The sequence below is a fragment of the Colias eurytheme genome, chromosome 4 (assembly GCF_061535395.1).
Source record: "Colias eurytheme isolate Ceu_HAF_F1 chromosome 4, ilColEury1 Martin Lab GWU primary, whole genome shotgun sequence".
Taxonomy (NCBI): domain Eukaryota; kingdom Metazoa; phylum Arthropoda; class Insecta; order Lepidoptera; family Pieridae; genus Colias; species Colias eurytheme.
In genome coordinates, this window is record NC_142983.1 from 7,796,917 (window position 1) to 7,822,029 (window position 25,113).

At 33.3% G+C, this 25,113-nt stretch overlaps 1 protein-coding gene across 1 annotated transcript in view; it reads left to right on the plus strand.

Annotated features, from left to right (window-relative positions):
* Positions 1-840: 840 nt before the first annotated feature.
* Positions 841-25,113, plus strand: part of heca (hdc homolog, cell cycle regulator) — a 50,551-nt gene continuing 26,278 nt past the window's right edge. Inside the window, exons 1-2 of the mRNA XM_090120692.1 lie at positions 841-1,545; positions 24,766-24,862. Coding sequence (XP_089976818.1) covers positions 956-1,545; positions 24,766-24,862 — 687 coding nt within the window. The 5' untranslated portion in view covers positions 841-955. The remainder of the gene's footprint in view (positions 1,546-24,765; positions 24,863-25,113) is intronic.

The following is a 25,113-nucleotide window of genomic DNA, read 5'->3' on the forward strand; positions in this document are numbered from 1 at the left end:
ATCGCCGACATGTCTATGGTCACCTTAGCTATTTATAACTAAATAAATATTTGTTCATTGTTCACTTGTACAAATAAAGGCTTAGTAGAATACTCGTTTAGTTGTTAAAATAATCTTTACTTTTATTTACCTACGCATAGAAGTATAGATAAGTGCTTGAAGGGCTATAGTTTCTTGTAGTTTGCAATATATTGTTTAAAGCACTTGACCGCTAAATATACATATAATTAACCGACTATAGGTAGATACCTACTTATTGTTTAGTAGATACTTTGTAATGAAAAAATGTATAGGTAATGTTAAAGAGTAGGAATACGCATAACAATTGGTAGTTTAAATAAATCAATACAATATGTTAATATTAAGTAGGTATATAATAGCTTTAGGCAACCCATAAAAATATGTTTATTTACTCCAATCATCGAGATATACATTCTATCTCTATGACTCCAATAGGTATTGTAGTTAAAATTTTATTCGTAGGACAAAGCCACTTTGGAGCAGAAAATAAAACAAAACGCAGTATTTCAATACTTTTGTTGTTAATTGTCTGGACCACAAATAGCAAGTAGCAACAGAGTTTATCTTCCCACCGACTGTAAACATCAATGCATGGGTGCTGGGTGCAGTCAAAATCGACCGCTGCCGCTGCCGCGTCCGCTACCGCGCGAAAGTGAAAATTTGCTAGGCACTTTCTCCCCACCCGGGTCGTCTCGCGTCGCCATCGCCCCGCCCCTCGCTGCACCCCCGCGCCCCCTCGCACGCCGCAAGGTCAGCCCCGCTTGCAGCGGGTGGTGCGGCGGCGGCGCGGCGACGCGCTGCGCTCTTGAAATTTCGCTTTCGTTCACTCGCGGTTATTAGTCGGCCGCGCGCGCTCCGGCAAGCATGTGTTTCGCGTGACGCGCTCTACTACTCCGCAGCACGTTCGATTTCGTTGAGTCGATCGTGGTGCAGCATGGCTCCGCGACGGCAAGGCGCAACCGGCGAACGGGAATCAGAGGACACTCATGGGTGCTGCGTGCCCGGCGAATGCCTGCGCCCCCGGGAGCCCGTCCGCATCGAAGACGCTGTCCGCGTGCTTTGCAACAATGACACGTGCACCGCCGGCCGGCATATGCACAGAGAATGCTTCGAGCAATGGGAAGGAGGAGTTCTTGCTTATCTGAAGTCATGTGGCCGAGCGCGATCATGGTCCGAGCGGCAGCGGCATCAGAATCTATGGACGAAAAAGGGCTACGATTTGGCATTCAAAGCTTGCGGCTGCCGTTGTGGACGCGGGCATCTGAAGAAAGATCTAGATTGGTCACCGCCAGGCGCGGCCATAAGAGCAGAAGAAGAGAAAAAGAAACGTCGTCGAGCTAGATCTAGCCGCACGCCGGCTGCCATTGATGTGCGATCAAGAGCTTTCAGCCTGTCGAGTTCAGGGTCATGCTCTCCACCTTCCGCGCCTTCGGAGCCGTCTACGAGCCCTACCCACGCTCCGCCAAACCCTATGACTCCCGCAAAGAGAAATTCTAAACCTGAAATAGTATCCGACAGGGTCAGGTGAGTGCTTTATCATGCTTTTGTTTTACCCATTGCGTATTGTTCCCGACTACAATTACTGCTTAAATGCACAATTTATATGAGTGAATTGTACACCTATTAACAATAGCACACCTGTTAGTAAACAATTAATTAATAATGTATTGTATATATGTAACGGAATAGAACTCACGTTGTTTACTTGTTTGCAAGTTGTTTGTCACATTGTCACTTGTTTCTAATAAGAATAGCAGTAAGTACATAAAAACAGGAAGATATTGAAGGCATTAATTACTATGAAGTAAAAAGGTGCTTACAGCTTAGATAGTAATATAGGAATTGCATTAAATGTACGCCCTCGTCTAGTAATAAAGATATTTGTATGTGCTTGACATGGACTGTTAATGTAGGCAATTTGAATGCATTTCTTGTCCGTTGTATAAATCGTATCAGATAGCAGTTCTGTTATTGGCGCGGCCGAACTGGTTGTATATTATCAGAGAAGCTGGTTAGATGATGTTTGAACTTTGAAAACCGGCCAATTGCCCTTTCTCCCAGTCATTATGTATAAAACTAACTACAAATGTATGAAATTACACGCTAATCTTCATTATAATGCAAATGCGTAACTGGCTGCGAACATGCAACTGCACAAAAACTATTGAATATATTTTGCATTCATGTAATGTGTGCATAATTGGAGAAATACAATTACATATGTAATGGATTACCTACTGATATAACATAACTGTCTTATGTTCGTTTCACAAAAAAACGTAGATTTAATTCTATTAATAATTGTACTGAGAAAAATAATGTATACCTACCTACCTGAGATAGGTACATATTATAAATTATACATATACTTAACCTACCTATTTTAAATTTAAATTCAATTAAAAGTAGAATTAACATTTTAAAAAAAATAATTAACACAATCAGCCATTTTAAACTTAGATATTTAATTTAAATCGTACACATAGGAATTAAGAACAATTAGGTAGGTAAGTAGATACTAATAGGATACCTATTCCGGATTTATCATCTTCAATTGACATAACCTAACCTAACCTAATAGATTTTAGTTACCTAACAATTTAATTAGATAAATCTTCAGGTTTAAAAATTTGCATTAGAATATATCTACCTACCTACCTGCACTTGCTTATTTTAATGCGTAATTGATACCAATTTAATCCAATTAGGGACCACATTTCCAATAAATATATGCAAGTTATGGTCTGGTTTCTCGTCCAGTTTATTATAAACATTCGCTAGATAGTGACCTTACCTGATTTTCTTGTGAGATAAAATTGAAGTTTGCATAGATATTAGGGTCTAATTTCCATTTATGCAAAAAATATGCATAAGTATATACCTATATACCTACCTAGGTATGTATACAAAGTGCCTCATAATGTAATTATTAAAAACGGTAATAAAATATTACAGGTAAATTAGCTTGGAGAAATTTTTGCGTTTGTAGTAGTGTATGGTCAGCAAATAAAATAAAACAACATTTTATTTTTAGTTTTTATTTTATACAGGGTTACTTGTAAAACACCAGCAACCTCGCAGGACAAGATAGCTAACATCATAAATAACAACATTTGTTCTACGACTTTTGGCATAACGCAATAAATTATTTTTAAATGATTTTTTAAACTTTTATTGTACTCTCCTTACATTTGTAAGTCTATGTTCTATTAATTATCGGATGGACGACGCGACGCCCCCTTCCCCCTCTCGTTCGCTTTTTGTTTACGTAATTTTTGGGAGGCGTAGAGTTTATAATATTCAGACGGAAAATTAAATGAATATTTATTTTTGTATGAAAATAAAATCTAACAAATTATCAAAAGTCGAAATGTTGTTACTTATGATGTTAGCTATCTTGTCCTGCGAGGTTGCCGGTGTTTTACAAGTAACCCTGTATATATAAGGGATTTTAAATTAAACTATATGTGTTTCTCCTCTGAAAAAGATGAGACTTTATTTTAATATTTGCACATTTAACATACATATAACTTTTACATTAACAATGTTACTAAAATGAAAAATTTACTAACCTGAAAAAGAAACGACATTTAAAGTTTAATTCTTTAGTTTGAGAAGTCAAAGGCTTGCCTCGACCATGTTTTAACACTGGAGCCATATTGAATTAACAATATAAAGTTACAACACTTACACACAAATTAAACACTAGTTATGGCCCTGCCTTCATACAAAACTGCTGAATACGCCGTTCGCACGGGAATAGAATGTGGATGCGATTTCCCTTATAGCATCCAAGCTTACGTCTTTATAATTATTAAACTGTATAAATTCATTCTTTAACTCCGGTCTGCATCGTGCAGACATGGGTGTAAAAGTCTCATTTTAGCTATTAAATGTAGTTTTTAAGTACATCTGAGTTTTCATTTGGGGCCTCCGGCTGCGGGACATGTAATTCACTTCAACAAATATTATAACAATAATAACAACAATCAACAAATACAAAATTTATCAATTAAACTACGTACATAATAATTATAATTTTTGAATGAAATGTGCTTTATGTTCTAACGCTACCAAACGACTGCACGTGGCACCTGCGGACAGCGTAAACTGGTTTATTCTGGTTTTGTGCGTGTTTCCACTTTCCACTATCAAGTGACGATTTATTTATTTGTTTTGTTTCGTAATTATTATGGTCAAATATTAATTATGAAACAAATTATTATGGACACGATATTTTATTGTTTCACGGTAGTCGCCTTGTCGTTTGCTCAAGGACGTAAAATTGAATGATATATTTTTTTTTATAAAGTCAAAACCATTTTCTTTCAAATAAAAACTTGTTTTTATTGAAAACAAAAGTGTTGCTAGGAATAAGTATAAAGTTAAATAGTAATGTTAGGATATCGAAACATTTTTGTATAGGCCAGAACGATATAGTGGAAACGCGCTCTAAGATCTGAGTAATATACACACCACTACATATGCAAAAATTTCTCCAAGCTAATTTACCTGTATTTATTTGTAACTAGCGAATGTAGTTATAGTAAAAGAAGCGCCTTAATTAGGTACCTATGTATATTTCTTTGTATGTACATAGGTACCTACTTAAAAATAAAAAATAATTCGTGTGCGGAGATTTCGAACATAGATATGAAGACTAGCATGATAATGTTAACGAGTAATGGTTTTATAATTGCCATGCTAAATTATTAAGCTTTCTGCCGTAATAAAATGAGCAAAAAATTAAGTGCATCTATAAAATTATTGTCTTTTTTGTCTATTATCCACGAAGAAAATAGGAGAAATAATCTGGTATGAACCAGATTGTAGGTGGGAATAAAAACAGGTTTACGGTTTACCGAACGTGCGCGCAAACGGCAAAAATAAAGTCGTAAGATATTTTTTATTTTCTTTATGAATGGAATCATCGTCGGTATTGATATTCATGTAATTTCCCCATTAATCAAATCCATTAAAAACTGCAATGATTTAATGACCTTCTCATAAACTTTAGCTTTCGACAAAATAGGTATTATAATAATTATTGATTATTTTTAGCAGTGATCTAAAAAGGGATTTTTGAAATAAATAGGTACATATGTATTAAAAAACGTGTCGGACGCAAAACCAAAGATAATCTTGATTTAACGATAAAAATATTACAAGTTGCGGTTGCATTTTGACTGCTTTTTTTGATAAATTATGCGGATAGCAACACCGCACGAATGGTAGGTATAACCTTAAAAATGCAATTTCGCCCGTCCCATACATTAACTGCGCTTCGGTGCACATGGTTTCCGCTTCCCGTACACAGTTACAAAAATGCTTTCCCTAAATTGCACCAGCTGCCCAGTGTCCAAATTGGTGCGGTTTCTTCGTAAAAAACAGTCATTACGCTATCATTGTTCTTTCACGATCGATGCACAAAGTATTCAGCACATCGAAAATTTGCATTTTAAAAGAAATTTGTTTACTGTAATGAATCCAGCATGCAAGATGAATAATCGCACTTTAATATCTCTCTGTCTTTTATTTAATATCCGTCGTTAATTATTAACAACGTCGAAATCTTCAAAATCTCTCGCCTCAATCAATACTTTTTCGTATGCCATTTAAGCAATGGAATGCACGCCAAATAACACTGTCATCGCGATTAAAAAAGGTCCAATGTTTATCACAAGTATGTTGTATTAAAAAAGGTATAAAAAATGATCCCGCAATCGGGTTGGGCAGGCCAACGTAAACAAGACTGTTAAGAACCGGTTCTATGGAAGCTGATAATCATGACTTGAATGCGTTTTCTACGCACGATTGTACAAAATATGTACGAATATAGTACGCTGCTTGAGATGGGTTCTGTAATTAATATTTTAATTGTTATGTTTATGCATTTGCCGACGGACTTGCGTAAATGGTTTTGCTGCGATAATAACATGGAGAAATGTATGGAAAAGTCTTGTTTCTTTACTTTGAAACTAAACGGACGATTTGGGTATTCCAAACTAGAAAATTTGACACAAAAAGCAGATAGGGAGTGATTTTTCGTCAACGTAAAACAAACAAACAACTAAAACAATATTTTGCACATGGTTTTTTAATCAAGGTTTTGATCAATAATATTAGTAGGTGTGTGAATGTGATTAATAAAACGTGGGCGAAGACCTTATGACGTCGTTCTTTTTTAACTTGACCTATACAGATATAAACCTCGAGATTCATACATGGCTCTGGATAAATGATGTTAATTTGACCCTCAGAATATCACAATTGCTGTTCGTTAAAAGTTTACGCTTTGTTAAATCTTTCACAAGTTGATTTTACATATCTTTAAACCACAAACGTTTATAAAATTGTATAAAAAATAGATAAGAACTCGTTTTAGTAAATTTACGATCTCACATAATTTAAATTTAACAAAAATCTTCGATTTTTAAACGAAGCGTTCTAATTTATTGTTTTACAACGCAGCTAATGAACTTAAATTCCAACAATAGATTCCTTGGACTGATTTATTGATTTTCGATTAAAATTAAAGTGACATAAATATTCTTATAGAGTCGGAGTCTGAATGTACCCGACACACATACCTCCAACCAAATGTAACTAATGAGGTACTTTGTATGCGAGTCAGCGTGTATGGCTGTTGCTTATTGTATCTATTATACCATATTAGGATATAACGTATTTAATTATACATTTGTAGGTATTAGTGTTACGTAATAAAAGTGAACTTCGAACGTTCAGTCATGAAGAAAGTAGTATAGGTACTATACTGCAGTATCTATTTTTTAGCATTTCAATATATGACATTCTATTCTGAGAAAAATATTTAACGTAGGTGTCTCTTGTCGTGACCTGGTGATCACATAGATTTATCATTGCATGCTAAATCATAAATATGTATATTTCTGGCGAACTTGCTTTATGACAAAGTTAAATATAGAATTGACACTGAGGAAGTTGTAAATATTTAAAAATACATATTCATTCATCTTATATATAAAAATGAATCGCAAAATGTGTTGGTAAGCGCATAACTCGAAAACGGCTGAACCGATTTCGATAATTCTTTTTTTATTATATTCCTGGAAGTACGAGGATGGTTTTTATGTAGAGAAAACGTAAACATGTACCACGGGCGAAGCCGGGGCGGACCGCTAGTTCATTATAATTATAGTGACTGTTGTAGGTAATTATTTGAGCATTTAATGTTGTTTATATTACAGTTCGTGATTTGATTTGTGGTAGGTGCTATACATGACTCACTCTGAGTTTGTACTGAATAACACATTAGACAACCAAACATGAATATTTGTATTTATCCAGGTTAGAGGTTATTATACTTATCCATACTGAATTAATGCCGTTTCTAAATACAGTCTATGTAACAAAATTAAATTGAATTTAATTATTCAATTGAAATTGAAAATAAACTGCAAAACTGCAATAAAATTTAAACCATTCGATGGAAAAACTAAATGGACCATTCATTGACTTTTCTAATGGACATTCTTGATTATTTCTGAAACGGCCCATTATCAATTTACAACGATTATTTATTCATACAATTATTGCTAAAACACGTATCGGTTAATTATATTTTATGACAACTAACATTTAAAAATAGTAGAAAAATTGACTTTTTATAAATCACACCCTGTTATTGTACCAACGCACCTATAACGAAGTTGTCAAACCCGTTCGTAGCAATAAATAACGTATGACATACGTGGGTGTGTCGCGTTTTAGTTTGAAAAATAATCTGCTTCATGGCCTTTTGCGTCGGAAATAAAATATAATCGGCAGTCGGCACTAAATTCGAAAACAGTGCAGCGTGCTTCGAAGAATGAATCTCGTGACACGATTCAGTTTTTATAACGACGGTGTTTATTTGGATCGCGAAATGATTGTGGTACAAAAAATAGTCTGATCACGTTTCTTGTAACCTTGAGACGAGCCCACCTAACTAAATATTACGTAGCGTTGAAGCATAGTAATTCGCTGTCAGTTAAATTGAAATGTTCGATTCCCTCCGCATACAGATAAAAGTTTTTTTTTTCATTCTTTCGCTACAGCTTTTTTATCAGAAGCAATAGCGACAGTAGTTTTTGCCGCGTGCGCAGAAGACTAATATAGAAGGAACGTTAGTAAAATTATCTTACTATATTATTTTAAATATTAGTTCGTATTAGGTATAAACTATAAACAGCTATAAACGTCATCTTGTAATATCTAGTGCATTATAAAAAAAAAAAACAAGTGAACGCTAAGTCGCGACTGCTATGAGTCATACGTCAGTGACGCGTGAAACGGCCGATACGAGGGGAGGCCGCAAAAGGGTATTAAGATACTAAGTATTTTTAATACGAGATCAAATGCTGAATGAAATGAAAACCGCAGTCGTTCGCGAAATCAATTCCCGTTAGCTCATTGAGCTCTTAAATGAAGGTATCGATATTGAAAGTTGAAACGTAAAATATATTATAATAATTTTAAAATGATTAGAATTACCTATAATTAAACTTTCGAGCAACGAAAGCGCCTGTTTTATAATTATTAATCCATTGACCATTATTATAGTGCACTAGGCTGGTAAACTCGTAAATAGCTGATCAGAACGGAAGGCAAAATTTACGTTGCTATTTAAATGAATGAAACTTTCGCTTTACGATTTGAAGTGTTTGGTCTTAAAGCCGGACAAGGCGGTGGTTTCCGTTCCCATGTCTGCACTGGAAGAGGGCGGCGAGCCTCGTTAACGTCGTTTTTAGGGCGTGATCGACGCAACGGCGCATGCCTGCATAAATTGCAGCCGAATACATTCTACCGATTCCCTTCTATATGCATCTCTTTCGGAACATGCGTTCAAATGGCTCGTCACGTTGTCGACCTTGTACTCAGTTTTTGGTCGATAATAGTCGGATATGCGATCAGACGCCGGCCGTTTGAAAACAATGCAATTTTTACATTTGTAAATCTTAAAAAGTACGACGCTGCAATTGACTTGCAAATGCATGCGATTATGCATAGCGATGCCGTGAAAAGATGTATTTACGCGTATATTGTATGCATTGTGCTGGGTTCGTGTGGGTACACACCTATATGGCTAGTATAATGCAACAAAGCGGTCCCCTTCAATTCAGGTTCACTTGACAATTACGGACACAAAATTTATCGTAACATTAGTGTGGAACAAGCGAATCTGAAATGTGAAATCTAACTCGAAACTGGTCGCGCTGGATCGCAGAACGATAGCGATGTTGGAAATGTTGGATATTTTGTATCGCATCGAGTTTGTATTTCGATTTACTACATTTTCATTGTTTAAAGAAAGTTTTCAGTTGTTACATTAAATTTAAGGTGTATTATTACTTATCAGCCCTTTATTAAGGAGCCCCTTAATAAGTGAATATTATAAACGACTAAATAGAGAAATAACATTTCATTTTGTATGCATATATAAGTACATATGTCGGTACTCGGTGCATGGCTATTGTACCCAGCTGGTATAATTCAGACTGTCGGCAAAGTAACGACAGTGTAGAGCGAGTTATGCATAATTCGGCCATTAATTTACAAAATGACTTCAAACTTCTGGGCTTCAGACGCAATTGACCAGTAATTTATTATACATGTGTCAAAATTTTTGACTTAACTTTCATGTCTATTAATGGAGTTCGTAACCAGTTCATAACTTCATAGTTAGAAAACAAGTTTCAATTAACTTCACATTGTAGATTAAATTATTATCTTTTAAGCAACGCTTTTAAGATTAAGCCGTCTTCCAATTACCGAAGGCGAAACTTTCTTACTAATTCTATATCAACCGTTATAAGTATAATGAAGTTCAGTACTTTAATATAATTTGTAACTTTATGTCATTTTATCATGTGCGGAATAATCACAGAGGTAAATTTATGGGGAAAGTTTAATGTTTCTTCAAATTACTTCTTCGTTAGTTCATTAAGTACCCTTTAATCCTACTAGTATTCAAAACGGTCTCGTTTCCATGGAGAAAGTTCGGATAGGTTCACGGACGAAGCCGTGCTATTTGCGGCGCGCAGCGGGCGATCGTCAATGCAATTAAATTTGTAAACGAAGCTATATACTGGCCTAAAATAACACTCGATTCCGTTCTCTAAATGACACTTTAGTTCTGCTTCAGAAATACCTAAAAATAATACCAAGCCTAGCATGATGTTTTTAAGTATTTCTAAATTAAACATGCTATAAATTACAACTTCCATTTGTAGACAACATGTTACGAAGGTTACAAGTTGACCAGCATTACGTTATCCAATTTAAAAAGAACTTTCATCTGTAACAAAATAATTGTCTTTAATGAAAATACATTGCACTCGATATTTATTACGCCCTTGAGGATGCAGCACATAAATTTGCTCGACAAATTGACGCGTCAATAAAAGAATTACGCCTATGTAGTTACCATCTTGTTCCTTCAACTCTTTATTGCTTGCAATTCTCTCGAGTATCCGCATGAAGTACAAATTACGCATGTAAATAACCTTTAATTTTAACATTCAAATGTACGCCCTTGTAATAACCAATAAGGAATTTTAAAATGCCGCTTTATTGTGTTTGCATTTACAATAACGTTGTTGGCAAGTTCACGCAAATAATGAAATCATTTCAGTATCGCAATAATTGACGATACCTATAGGATATAGCAAATATCAACACCGTCGAAATAATTTATTCCGCGTTAAAATATAACATTTATAATTTTCATTTGTCCAATAAAAGCGAACACGGTCTATCTTGCTTTTATTATCTTAAATGTTAAGCGACGATAATAATTCATGAAAATAATTTTCGATTTAAATATTATTTGTATCATACGACTGCAGCTAAAAGCAAAACAAAATTCGCGCTGGGATAATAAATGTCTATTTGCCGTTAAATATTCATGTATTCAGAAAGATAACAGCTCCGTAATTAGTCTCAAAATCGACTGACATTTAGATACTTAATTTATCAGACATCTCTCCCTGCTGGGAATCTTAGTTTGCCATTTAAATCAATTGCATTCCATAAGCTTCATTCTGGTTTAGTGTTCTTGCTTTGAGTTTAATTTGTTAGTTTTTCCATCCATGTACTATGTGAGACTACCTATGTGTACATATTAGTTCTATTACATATAAGCAGAGGGCTCTGTTGCTAGTAAATCTCGAAATATATCTGCCGCAATAGACTGAGAATGACGTTTAGATTAGATAGCAGATTTATGTTTGCGTTGACTTGTCAGCTAGATATCAAATGATGCATTCTGATGCATTCTTGTATCAATACAATGTGTTTGAAACATATCACATCACAATTGCTTGAACGATATTTTCGTTTAGTTTGCGAACGGCATAGAGCATGTACATAGTGTATATTAAAAATGCATGGTAGAATATTTAAACATTTACATAGAACATTGTAATCATAATTGAGTTCCTCACGCAACAATTATCTGCCTTTTGAACGGAACAACATTCTTATCTACACGACCGCTTATGTAACTAGTGTTATTTTTAAAACGTGCATTTGCGCAGTTTTCATTACTATGTTGCTCGGCTATAAACTGCAACCGCCCTTACATAAATAACTAACCATCCTCAACACATACTTAGTTGGCGTATTGCGTCGTATTTCTATGCACTTGTTTATGAAACAATTGAGGTCACGTTGCCGCTGTCACACTTCATGGCTATAAACAATTTGCAGCAGTAAAAATTGCACTTAAATTGTAGAGTATTTACTTATAGGCACGTATGGTTCTGATACTTTTTATATTAAATGTCTATTTATATTAGTATGTTTGTACAAAACATACACTTCATATCTCATTCATGTTTTTGCAATGGTTTGTTGATTTACACCTAACTTGCATCTAATAGTGCACTAATAGTTATTATTAAAGGCATGACTGACGTGTTTATGCCAACTTATCAAGAATGTCTTTATTGGTCTTATAAATATACGCGTAAATATGTATTAATCGCGCTGCTAACACTGCAATTACAATATTATGATTTTATAAACACTTAGATAATAGCTTGAATTATATTTATTTTAAATTGCCTTACACTTGCATGTTTTCTGCCTCTTTTTCTGTTTTATATAACAAAGGACACGGGAAACAATATAACGTAATCAATTAATGTTTTTCTAGTCATTCCATTGATTATCATATAAATAATACGTAACTAGAAGATAGTTTAAACGCATAGCTATTGTATCGCGTGTGTTAATAACAGAATTGTTGTCCTTGGTCAAGAAACAACGTGATAGCTAAATAAATTATAGCAATCGATAATATAAATAGATGAAACGAGTGTTACGAGTGTATTTATATTTTATATCTTAACGTACTACTCTCAAGAATTGATTTTCAATTCTCAAGTGATTCATGCTACGATATAAGGGTTATATTCTTAACTGCGTAGTTTATTTCAATTGCAAATTAATGTATCTGGTAATTGTTACTTATAGCTAATAATTACTATAAAAACAGTGTATTTCATCAATAACAATTTAAAGGCTGTACTATTGTTACAGTGGTTATATATAATATTTTTTTGCCTTACTCCAAACTAAAATATACCTTGTATGAAAATATAGTAGGTATGTATAATGTATCTTATTTGACACTTTCAAACGATGACGAAATATAGATCTATGCGTCTGTTCATTATTATTTCTCTTAAAAAAACACTACATAGAAATAACTACGTTAAAAGATACACTTTTGATGACCTATAAGGTCTGAACGTAATTGTACGATGTCTGCGCTTGCGACACATTAATGTGCAATTACTGTTGTGCCTCTTAAGTAGCAATAAAATGTTGTCTTTTTGTCTAGTAAACGTAGACACTGATTTATAGTTTAATTAAGACGTCGTGTATACAAGTGATCCTTACATATGACTCCATTTTACGACATATTTCCTGTCGACAACTATTATGGGTAGGTACAGTGCCGTCTCTAGGATCAACGAGGCTATGGGCCAAGGTACTGGCTGAGGCCTATGTAAGGGATGGAAAATCCTTAAATTTTAACTTTATCATTTTTCAGTTTACAATAACGCAATAGGCTAAATCGTAACCCCGTCTCTTAACACCCCACATAATATGAGAGTTCAATAAATATTATAATTTCTATTTTACCAAGTGTGTGATTTGATATTTTTCTTATTATGTTATAAAATTTGTTGTTGTATATCGAAAATTTTCAGAATTGTGGGGCCCCTGCCTACCTCGGGGCCTCGGGCCAGGGCCCTGCGGGCCCTGCCTTAAAGACGGCACTGGGTAGGTATCATTTTTGTAGGCTCATGGATAATATTCGAAAGAAGTGTTGCGTTTATTTACAGATTAATATTGAAATATGTAAACTAAATGATGTGTAAAATTATCGCTTCATAAAATAGATACATATATAATTTAACATGAATGTTTTGCAAAATTTATTGCTTCAAGGAACAGTAAATAAGAATAGTATTGCATGCTATTTGGTCAGACTAAGATAATATTAGATTTTCTAGAGTGTTCTGTCACTTGGAGCTCGGCGGTATTGTTTGTGCGAAAACGTTAAGTTGTTTTGACAGCAATCGCTTTTGAGTCGAATCATTCGGTTATTTTTGACCATACATGTATGTGTTGTTTGCGAATACAAGTGTATTGAACAAAGCGAGCGTACAAATAAATTCATACATCAGCATAAAATATGCGTAACGTTATATTAAAATGTTTTCTCTCACAGCTTCATTAAAGGAAACGTTTTAACAGCAAATAAAAAGTTAATTAATGAAAATTTATTACTTTACGTGCGAAAACTCATTGGCTGCATGCCCGCTCTTTCACGCTCTACTTTATACAATTTTAGGGGTCCCACGTATATGCGATAAACTTAAGTTTTCGTGAGGATGTAGGTAATATTTTATTTTAAATGCCATGCACAAACTAACTACGTGCTATTATTCCCTCGGAATATTAATAGTTAAGTATGTTTGCTACGGACATATTTCGCTTACGATTTTTCGTATATTTTTAATGATTTTTATGACTTTTGCAATAATCTTTATAACTGTTATATCGATTTTACTTCGCAATATAAACGAAACAAGAAATATTTGCTTCATTTGCGTACTAAAAAAAATACTTAGCAATTGTTTTTAAAGTTGCCAAATTATTTATAAATAACAATTAGTAAGTACTTGTTATTTGCATTGGCAAGAACCTAATAATACAGTTGTTTATATCGTCGTCAAGTTGTGCTCGAAACATTTTCCGTATTTATTTTTGATGTCGAACTGCGAACATCTGGCATTTATAATTAAAAATGCTCTGACATTTGTATCTTCGATGCCGTTTCAATTCATTTACTTGCAAGGACCTTTACTATGAATTAATAAAATACTCAAAAAATTACGCTATGACAAGTAACATTTAATTTATAATAAGAAATAGGTAACAGCTGTGTGTTCTTCCTCTACTCGTCACCATTAAAATATCTACGAAAATGAGAAGTTATCATAGTTTAGATAGTTTAGGTGCGAAAATTAACGCTAAGAACAAATTATAAACGTTTAAAATTTAACCTACAATACATCAATGATCCCATAACAAATCACTAATGCTGTTTTATTTACTACAACATAATATCACACTTCATAACAAATAAAATATAACTTGAAGTTTTCTGATCATAAAAATAGAAGTCGTGAAGTATTAAATTTATTTTAAAAACACTTTTAATGGCTCGGAGCTCCTACCTTTTATTATGTATCAGCTTTATTTATGGGATATATTTTGAACGTTGTCGTTCTATTTTGTCACTTCGGGACTGTTAATATATCTTTGATATTTTTTATTTTAGTTTAGAAAGAATAAACAATATTGTTAATATTTTTCTAAGTATTCCTATGTTTTAGTTTTATAACAATAGAGATTAATTGTAATTTGCGTCCATTTTTCATTATATTTATTAAATGGCGGCTTGCCTCGACCTCGTCTGTGTTATAATAATATGTACAACTAGCTGTGCCCGCGACTTCGTCCGCGTGGAATAGTGACTGCATAGTAGGTAGTTACTACTTAACTTTTATTGAATAAACACGTACTACCATAAATAATTAAACGAACTGTTAGTAAAATTTATTACTAAACTGAGCTAAAAAATAAAAATAAATTCCTTCCTTGTATGGATGTTTTTGACAATATATATAACCGTTTCTACGAAAAATCTATTTTTTCATTCGTTGATCTCAAAAATAAAAATTCCAATCACCAGAACGACAGGAAATTTTAATAATTTATTTTTAATTGTGTTTTGCACAATTTTGTTAAATTACGACTGGATGAAAATTTTGTTCATGGTCGTCGTCGTCGTTGGTAAGGTGAACAAATCCTTATCAAAACATCATACGCTTAAGACAATAATTAGTATCGATAGCGGATTCTATTCCTTTGCGTTTTGACGTTTGTCTCAGCGCTCAGATCTTTCCTGTCTCACGCCGTAGTAACTAAACCGTTTAGACCGTGCAATAAAAATTATTTAAAAAAAAAAAAACTAACGCAACGAAGAAAAGTGCATAGAAAAAGGAAAAAATGTTGTGTGGTTTTATGAAACCACGGTAAAAGTGAAACTTAGGCACAAAATTATCGTATTTGTACGATAATGACTCCGAACACTGCTTTACCTACTCGGCAGCTGACCGTCACGTGACATGCGCTACACAGACCAAAAAGTTTGAGAGGATGTAATAAAAGTTTCACTAATTTTACAAATTTCCCGAAGATCTTTAAAAATAAATACCATTTTAAATATTTATAAAAATAAAAAAACAAAGTCATCGGGGCTGCCATACCATCATTATCATATCATATACAATTATATTTTTTTTATAATGGTACTTTATTTTAAAGATCGTCGGGAAGTTTGTAAAATTATTATTTATTCCTTTTCCTTCGTTGCGTTGGGTTTTTCTATTTAATTTTTAAATTTTTAACTTCGGTTTCTTATTTTCATGTGATATTTTCAAGTGAGCGAGACCTACCTCTACCTCCATATTACATTCCTACATCATATTGATATCTATAAGTTTGTTGCTCCTTGACATCTTTTAAGTTGGGCCGTAACCGTGCACAAATTGTAATGGATCACAGTGGCAAAAGAAGTGGTATCTTTAGGAAAAAAAATTGCCAAGAGCCAGGCCTATGTGGCTTTGAGTAGAGTTCAAAATTTCCAGGGTGTGGCTATCCTCTCGCTCCCATATCCCCCTCTTCTTTCACAGACTTTCAACCCTTCTCTTTCCACACCTAGTAAATGGCAGAACCGATTTTGATGTAAACCATATTATCTAATTATACCTATATGTACACGTCATATCCTGTCGTTTGATGCTCCATTTGGTTTATTTATCTAACCACTGTCACCCCTAAATGTAATAAATGGATGAACCGATTTCGATAAAACACGTTGCTCTTTTATATTTTGATATGCCGCTTGAGTATATTATTTGACCACATTCGATTATTGTTCATTCCCACTTTCACCGCTGTAATCTAATAAATAGATAAACCGAATTGGATAAAAATATAACTAATATTTTTTCCCACATTCCCACTTTTACCTCTATATACCTAGGTATAATAAATGGATGAACCGATTTTGATACACTTTATCTAAGAACCAGCGTCGGAAAATATGCTGCCTAACACGCATCTAATTCGTATTACCTGTTAGCGAGCTACGGTGGCACAAACAGACAAACATAGCGGTCAAACACTTATCACCCATCTTTTTGATGGTTAAAAATGGTTAAAAGGGGTTAAAAATATAATACGACATAATTTAAAGGACATTTTATGTATAAAATTTACCTAGAAGTAAGCATAATTCTAATTTGACCCCTTCCCCCCCTACTACCTCAGCTTACCCCCCCACCCTTGGGGACTTTCGATATGATCACCTGGACATTTATAAGAAATAATTACTGTAGCGTATAACAGATAACTTACGTTTTATCGTACACTGTATAGTGTACAATAGAATGCCTTTGCAAATGTTCGCCGTGAATACTTAAATGGTCATAACTTTTTTATTTACAAACAGATTAACATGAAATAAACACTTAATGTTAAATGAAGATTACCACAATCTATTAGTGAAAACCGCATCTAAATCGGATAAGCCGTTTCTGAGATTAGCGCGCACAAACATACAGACAAACAGACAAAAAAATTATAACTACAGTTTTGGGTTTGAGATCAATTTAATAATAACCCCTGCTATTTTTTTTTTACATATTTTCATTGTACAGACATCACTTTTCTAGAATTTTATTATAATATGTATTGAATATTGATTGACCACGCGCAAGGTTACTAATTTCCACTACATCCTCACGCAAATCGTCAATTTTTATGAACATTGAATCTGTAAATAAAAAAAAATCAAAAGATAAGTGTACCTAATTTTAATAAAAAGCTACTAACAAATAAAGTTTTATCAAGAACTAAAGTGACCTTCTTTGGGCGTATAATATAGTCTTGTAAAAGTTATACATGATAAAAATAAAATTTCATCATTTTCTTATTTTGTCATAACTTTAACTAATTAAAAACATGAGTCTAACTATATAATTATAATAAACAATAAATATAAAAAGCTACAACTTACCTTTTGTGGGAACGCAAGAAGGCGAAAATTAAAAAAAAGCCGAAGATTTTTAAAAATGTAACCAATGAACACAATCACTGTTATCTACTATTACCCAAAGAGAATACAAATACCACATGAGTAGAAAGACGGAACAGAGACTAAGCTTCTTAAGAACGTGCAAAATTGTTACCTATTTTGGTAGGGTTGTCACAATAGGTTAAGACAAATTAAACAAAACTACCTACTACAACCCAACCTAGGTATGTACACACTTACAATACATACATACATACTTACAAATGCTAAACTTGTAATAATAATGAAAGGTAAAAACACACCATGTACAATTCTCATCTTATTAAAAAAGGACCTAATAAAATAAACGCAAGTAGGTACTTACTTGAAAAAGTAATAATCAAAATATTTACTCACCTATTGTACTCCTTGAGATAGTTGAAGTATGATATATTTTTGGTTTTTCTACTATTATTCATACACACAGTACAATAAACAACCATTTTTGACAATGAAATATTACGTTTTATATTAAAATATTCAAACTTGCAAGTTGCAACTAATAAAACAAACAACGTGCGTCGTATCAACCCTGAGACTGTCCTCTGCCTAAACCGGTTTTTTCCAGAATCGCTGCGTACGCGACAAGCGGCCAGAGTCACACACACATGGCCCCGCGTACTTGTAGTAGTGCAATCGATTCTCGCGTTTGTTTGAAGCTTAGTCTCTGTTCCGTCTTTCTACTCATGTGCAAATACTACGTCTATTACCTATATAACTGTAACTAACATCAAATAATAAACATCTACCCTCACTTATAAAAATTTAGTATATTCACATGAAATATAAGCGCACCTGAAATTTACTCTGGGAAGATATGAATTATTTATTTAACTTTAAAAAAAAAACAAACTCACCAACATCATAATATTTAAATTATGAATTTCCAAGGAGCGATAATATTATGTAAATTGATTTAATTTTAATGAAATCTCATAGATGGCGCTGTTTTAAATTTGTCTTTATACTACTAAGATTCATTATACTGTTTCTCTGCCAAAATTACTTATATGATGTAGTTTTTATAGTGTAAAGGTAGACAATAGCATGGCTTACTCAAAAACAACATTTAAACATGAGTCTTTATATTGTACGCTGTCGTAGTACACGGAATACGTAAGAAAAATAAAGGTTCACAGCTCCTCCCCCGAAGGTGATAGCATGATAATATGTATATAACAGCCTGACCCGACCTGTAAGTAATATTCATGCAAAATTTGAAGTAAATCCGTGCAGTACTTTCTGAGATTAGCCTGGACAAACATACAGACAAACAGACAAACAGACAAACAGACAAACAGACAAAAATTCTAAAAACTATGTTTTTGGCTTCTATATCGATTATAGATCATGGATTATGTATTCTTTTAAAAAAATATTCAATGTACAGTTTTGACTTTCCTACGATTTTATTATATGTATAGAATAGATATATTATTATTTATTATATTTAATTTATATGTCTATCTGGAATTCAAATTAGTGGACTTGAAGATTATAATCTGAAAATTATTAATATTGTTATATTACACCATTTTCTTAACTTTAAGAATAACATTACGAAGATTGATTATTATCATTCGTCATCCGATGCGTTCACGTATATGCAAATTGTTCATACATGCATCAATATTAACGAATCTGGATAATTTTAAGTTGTTTTGTTACGCTCAATTGAGCGCTTATCTCTTTTTTACATACAATGAACGTGGATCGAAGGCACGCCTCCGCACTATTCGACTAATTGCCTAATTATTTTTATTACCCGTTTGTTTCGACTTTCGGGCGCGACCATCTCGACCTATTTTCCAATTAGTTCTTATACGAAAAATGCGTAACGCTTTCGATGAAACATGAAAGATTTGTGACTTTTTGTCACGCGAGAAGTATTGTTACTTTATGTTTAACAGAATTTTCCTTTGTCCACCGCACGAAACGTACTTCAAAGAAACATTTCGTCTCGAATCGTTAATGAGGGTATTGATATAATCCGAGCGAATCTTCGGCGTCTTTGTTCCCTAGACGATACTCGATAGAATTCTAATGAGGGGTTATTTTAGAATTTTAGAAACTCTCAAGCATAATAAGTAGGACCTAACCTAAATTTTGCCAGCCAATCGTAATAAAATAATAATTCATATCAGTTGTCTTATAATTTCCGGGCATTGTTTGCTACAAGAATTTATTATGTAAATCTTGTTAATGTTGATGTTTCGAACGGTTACTAGGAATTTAACAAACGTCGGTTATATGAGAAGTTAAATATTACATTTAGTTTCATATTACATTACTCTGAAAAGTGTGTTTATACAAATAATTATGTACTCGTTGTATTATTTTTACAAGTAAGTGGGTCACGCGTTGAATGTAATTTAATCTGAACTGCAGAGTTAAGTGATTTATCACACAGAGAAACTGAAATAATATCGCGTTATTTGTTACCAGAGGCGGCTCGTGACAAAATTTTATGGGTGTTCACTTGAAATAAAACACTGAAAATACATGGTGTAAAGCAGTACATTTATCAAAAAAATTACTTATAAAGGAAATACATACGTCTTTCTTTTTGGTGTGCAAAAATATCTATAACTTAAAGCGACCGAACCGGCAACGTTTGCGGGAGCGGCGCTCCGAATTTTGCTATTTTTACATAGAAAATCTTCTGTTTCACGCGCGCAGGGCACTGGCAACCCTCTCTTTCACTCCTATTGGATTACGTATAAGGAAATGTACTAAATATTTTTTCATTGGAGCGCAATCGTGACTCGTGAGCGCTCCGCTTCGCGCGTCTGTATAATACAGTATTATTCAGGTGTATGGAATGATGGAATGATGGATATATTCATATTTCATTGGTATTGACAGTAGTTTTTTACGAATACGATTGATTTTAAATAGTAATAATTAATATTAATAATGAAATTAAGGAGTATGATTTTATTATAATTATTTATGGGAGTTCACTGCACCAGCGCTCCTTAGGGCGAGCCGCCTCTGTTTGTTACAACTGGATTGCAAATATGTATAGTTAATGAAATATTTGAACATGGTTAGTACTCAAAACTTTTTGCCTTCAACATTAATTTGCTTCACAAAACCTTATGAATAATATCCGCATCATAATCTATGGGGAAATAAGTGGCGCAGTTTTTTTTATTAAAAACCGTGAACAAAATAAGCGGCGCGTGTTAAGTAATCGAATTTAGTGGGGCCCATTGTGCGGCCGAGGCCAAGGTCTTCTTTGTTTACGTCGCGCTCCACAATGCATTGTAAAGACTATCACATAATATAATATCGTTTACTTCCCTTTTTAAATTCGTGTGCACATGACTTATTGCCGTTTACTTATCTAAACAATTCGATATTCAATCTATCATTCAGCAAAATACGATATGCAAAACCGACACAGATTAATGTTTGTTGTGGATTTTTTTCGACCTTGTTCACAAATTCATTCTGGGATTGTTTCAAAACAATCTGTAAGTGTAAGCGATAACAATCTTATTACAATACATTTACATTTGAATTTGGTCGGTATAACGAATGTTCATCTTATAAATATACGGTAATTAAATGGCGTCGTGATCGGTAAATGATGCAATGCGGACAATGCAAGCAACACCCACGTACAGAGTCTCGAACCTTTAGATTAATGGGTCTGTGTTTGAACTGAGCACACGATGTTTATTCCAACTGCTTGTATGTGGGCTCGCAGACAGTATGATAATTCAATACGTGTATTGACATAGTGACTGACGAGTCCTCGACAACATCCGTAGGTACCGACTAATTATGAGGCGCGGGTCACATAGTAAGAAATTTCGAGGCACGTTCGTATTTAAATGGCGCCACAAAGGCACCTTGAAGCTGCATTTACTTTGTCATATGTATTATGTTTTACGTTCCTATATTCTACGTTGTTTTGCTACGATAAGTAAGGTCATGATTTATAGTCTCGCTATATTTACGCGCCAATTTTTTCTCAGCTCTTGAGACGAAGGCTACGGCTTATCGACTCCTCTCTAATTGTGTCTATCAGTAACAAGTCTATAAGATCAGCACGACTTTTGAATCTATTAACCCTTTGGAGGTCAACTTTATTGAAGTAGTTATGTTCTCCAACTCTTCGCTTCGGTACAGTTGTACGGACTGTCAGGCCAATGAATTTAAATTGTTTAATTTGATAAGACTGATTTGTATCTCGTAGCGTATTTGCTATGAAAAAAATAAAATGTTTACGGCTTTATTCCTCAATGCTTATATGTAATATGTAAAATCAAAAATGTATAATATGCCAAATTCCAAACGAGAGGAGCAACCCTCTTACTAAACTTTTGGTTCTACGTAAATTTTAGACATCTAAATAGTTACATAATAAATAATTTACGGCTGCATGAATTGCGTCCATGTATTTTTTCCAAATTGCTCACCCTATAGAGAAGCTCAGATATATGTTCGATCATGGCCGTGGGCTGAATGAGAAAGTTAGGACCGGTTCCCGAGCTCCCACTACGTGTCTACTTTCAAATTACAATGAACATTCAGCTTATCTCTGTACTAAACTGACGGCTTCTGTATTTAGTGTGTTTCGAGGGACAGAGTAAAAATAGCTGTTAAATAAAATGGAAATTCCAAATAATTTGTTTTTCATCAAGATAATTGATAGTTTTCTGCAATGTTATTTTAATGAATTAATGAAATTTAATACTTAAATTATCAATAACGTACAAATGTTAGAAAAAAAATGTGTACGTGTACTAGTGACTAGTGTACACACGTAAGAAGTGAAACTTCTTTATGACCTTATTTTTCAAAAAATAATTTACTATATGCAACTTTACAAAAATACGTCGAATCACGCGTGGTAGGGATAAGAAAAAGACGGCGCGTAACGGAAAAATGTCACGCGTAACGAAAAAATGTTACACTATTTTTTTTCCAACCCCGATAAAGAAGTTTCACTTAAAAAAGTAGCTAAGTATTGCTATTTCATTCACCGAGCAGACTATTATTTCCGGCTAATAAGATACGTAAATAAATAAAACACAGGATACATTAACAACAATTTATACACGTATTATTTTATATGGCAAGTAATAATAACAATTTGACGAAGCGCACGCGCACATACAAACTCCTTTGATAAAGCATCAGGGCACACAAACATAGTTATTTTTATTCAATATTCAAGGCCAAGGCAGCCATTTTGCATTCCCGATCGTGTATCGATTCAAAAAAGTTTGACTCGTAAACAAACTGCTTTATTATGTTGCATTTGAATATTATTATTAAGTTACGACAGAGCATGACGTGTTTTTTTATTATTGTTGTTGTTTTGTGGGTTTCGTATTTATTTTAGGTATTTTACATAACATATTTGGGAATTTTATTAGAACTATCACAATTCATAAACATGTTTTCTTTGTTTTGACATAAAACGTTACTGATTATTATATTTAATTTGTTGATTATAAGGATTACTTAGTGATATGAACTATAATTAGCTACTAGCATGTCGATGTTATTTACATGTCTGCAGATTCTAGAAATCGTATCTAATCGCGAACTTAAAAAATAACAAGCTCGACATGCGACCTGCAACAGCATACCCCAAAATAAACAAAGCATACACGTGTAACCATCCAGTGACCTTCATACAATTCGCTTTTTATGACTGTTTATCTTTTTTAAATGTCAAAATTGTACACTTACGTAACTGGGCCAACGTTTGTCTGTGTTTTTGTTGATTAAAATAACTAAGGCATTGTTCATCCAAGGTCACCCACATTAAGTCTTGCTAACTTCCGTTATTTGTATGACACAGCCTAAAATATGTGTACGAAACTTTGACCTTCGCATAATTAATCAAATGCAAAATAACGTGCAACATACATAAATCAATAAGTAAAGTAGTTAATAATTCAAAATTACCAAGTTTTAACATTATAATAAATTCGCATCTCATTACACATTTAACACTTATGAGCAAAACAAGAATTTTTAATGTCTAAAATATGGTACATATCTATTATATATTATATATGTATCATCGGAGCAGTTAAAACATCCAGTATAATAAAACACGTTCAAGATCATAAAATGATTAACGAAAACAATGTAATGGACGACGAAGTTTTTTATCTGTCGAATGTAAACACAATGCTATGTTGACACGCCCGCGAGATATGAAACCCGGTATCTAATTCGGTTGGCCTTGGCAATGAAAAAACAAGTTTTTTCGCGTAGCCTTGACGTTTTATTTCGCTTTTTGCGCGGCGCCACCGCTGCGCCTTGCGTTTCGCTATAAACGACCGTATTTCTGTTACCATTCCAATTCAACCAGAACAAAACTTATTTTTCGTTCAGATAGCATCAATTTTATGCTTTAATGGACGAAGTAATATTACAATGTCACTATAATTGATTGCTCCGCCAGAAAATGGATGTTCAGAAATAAAGATCTTGTTTTCTTTGTTATTCTTTAATACACAGCTTTAATACATATTTTATATTGTACTTATTCTCGCATTGTGTCGTATTAAAGTATAACAAGGTATTTTGTATTTTATAGGTGGGCCGTAAAGTTTTGTTTTTTATAAAGTTGTTATTCACAGATGATGTACATGTGTATTCTACTGCTGAAATTAATATTAAACTTTGTGTCCTAGAACTTGGATAAATTGAAGCAATATAATATTTTACTTTCGCTATTAATTTATTGTGAGATTAATTAATTTTACTAACATGGTTGCCTTTCGCTTAATGAATTCTTCATATTAATTACATTACCCAGGCCATATTATATTATGAATTATGAAGTAAATATTTAATATCTTCAAATATCTATAATAGTATTACTTAACATTATTTCTCATGATAATAAAATACATTCACCAATATACATATAATTATAGAATATATTAAAATAAAATACGTAAGTGGTATTTTAATTGTGTATTTTTTCTTTTTACTTTCAACTTACCAATTTTATTTTCTTACAGAGCTGGTGCTGGGGCAAACGGAATATTTTCAAGAAGACTGGACTTTTCCACTTTCAACCTTTTGCCGAAGCATAAAGTCAACTCATATCAGATTAAGGTGAGTGCATTTAGGTTAAATGAATATAATTACGTGTTTCCATATTCGGGTATTTCCTTATTCGGCAATCACGATTATTGTATTAAGAGATGTCAATATACAATCAATTATCAATTCGATACCAGACTGAACTTTGCTGGCAGAAATCATATAATCAACTTAAAACTATATTCATTCTACACAAACAGCTTAAATATATTTATTTATATATGCATATTTGTATTGTTAAGCATATACATTTTACCCGTTTA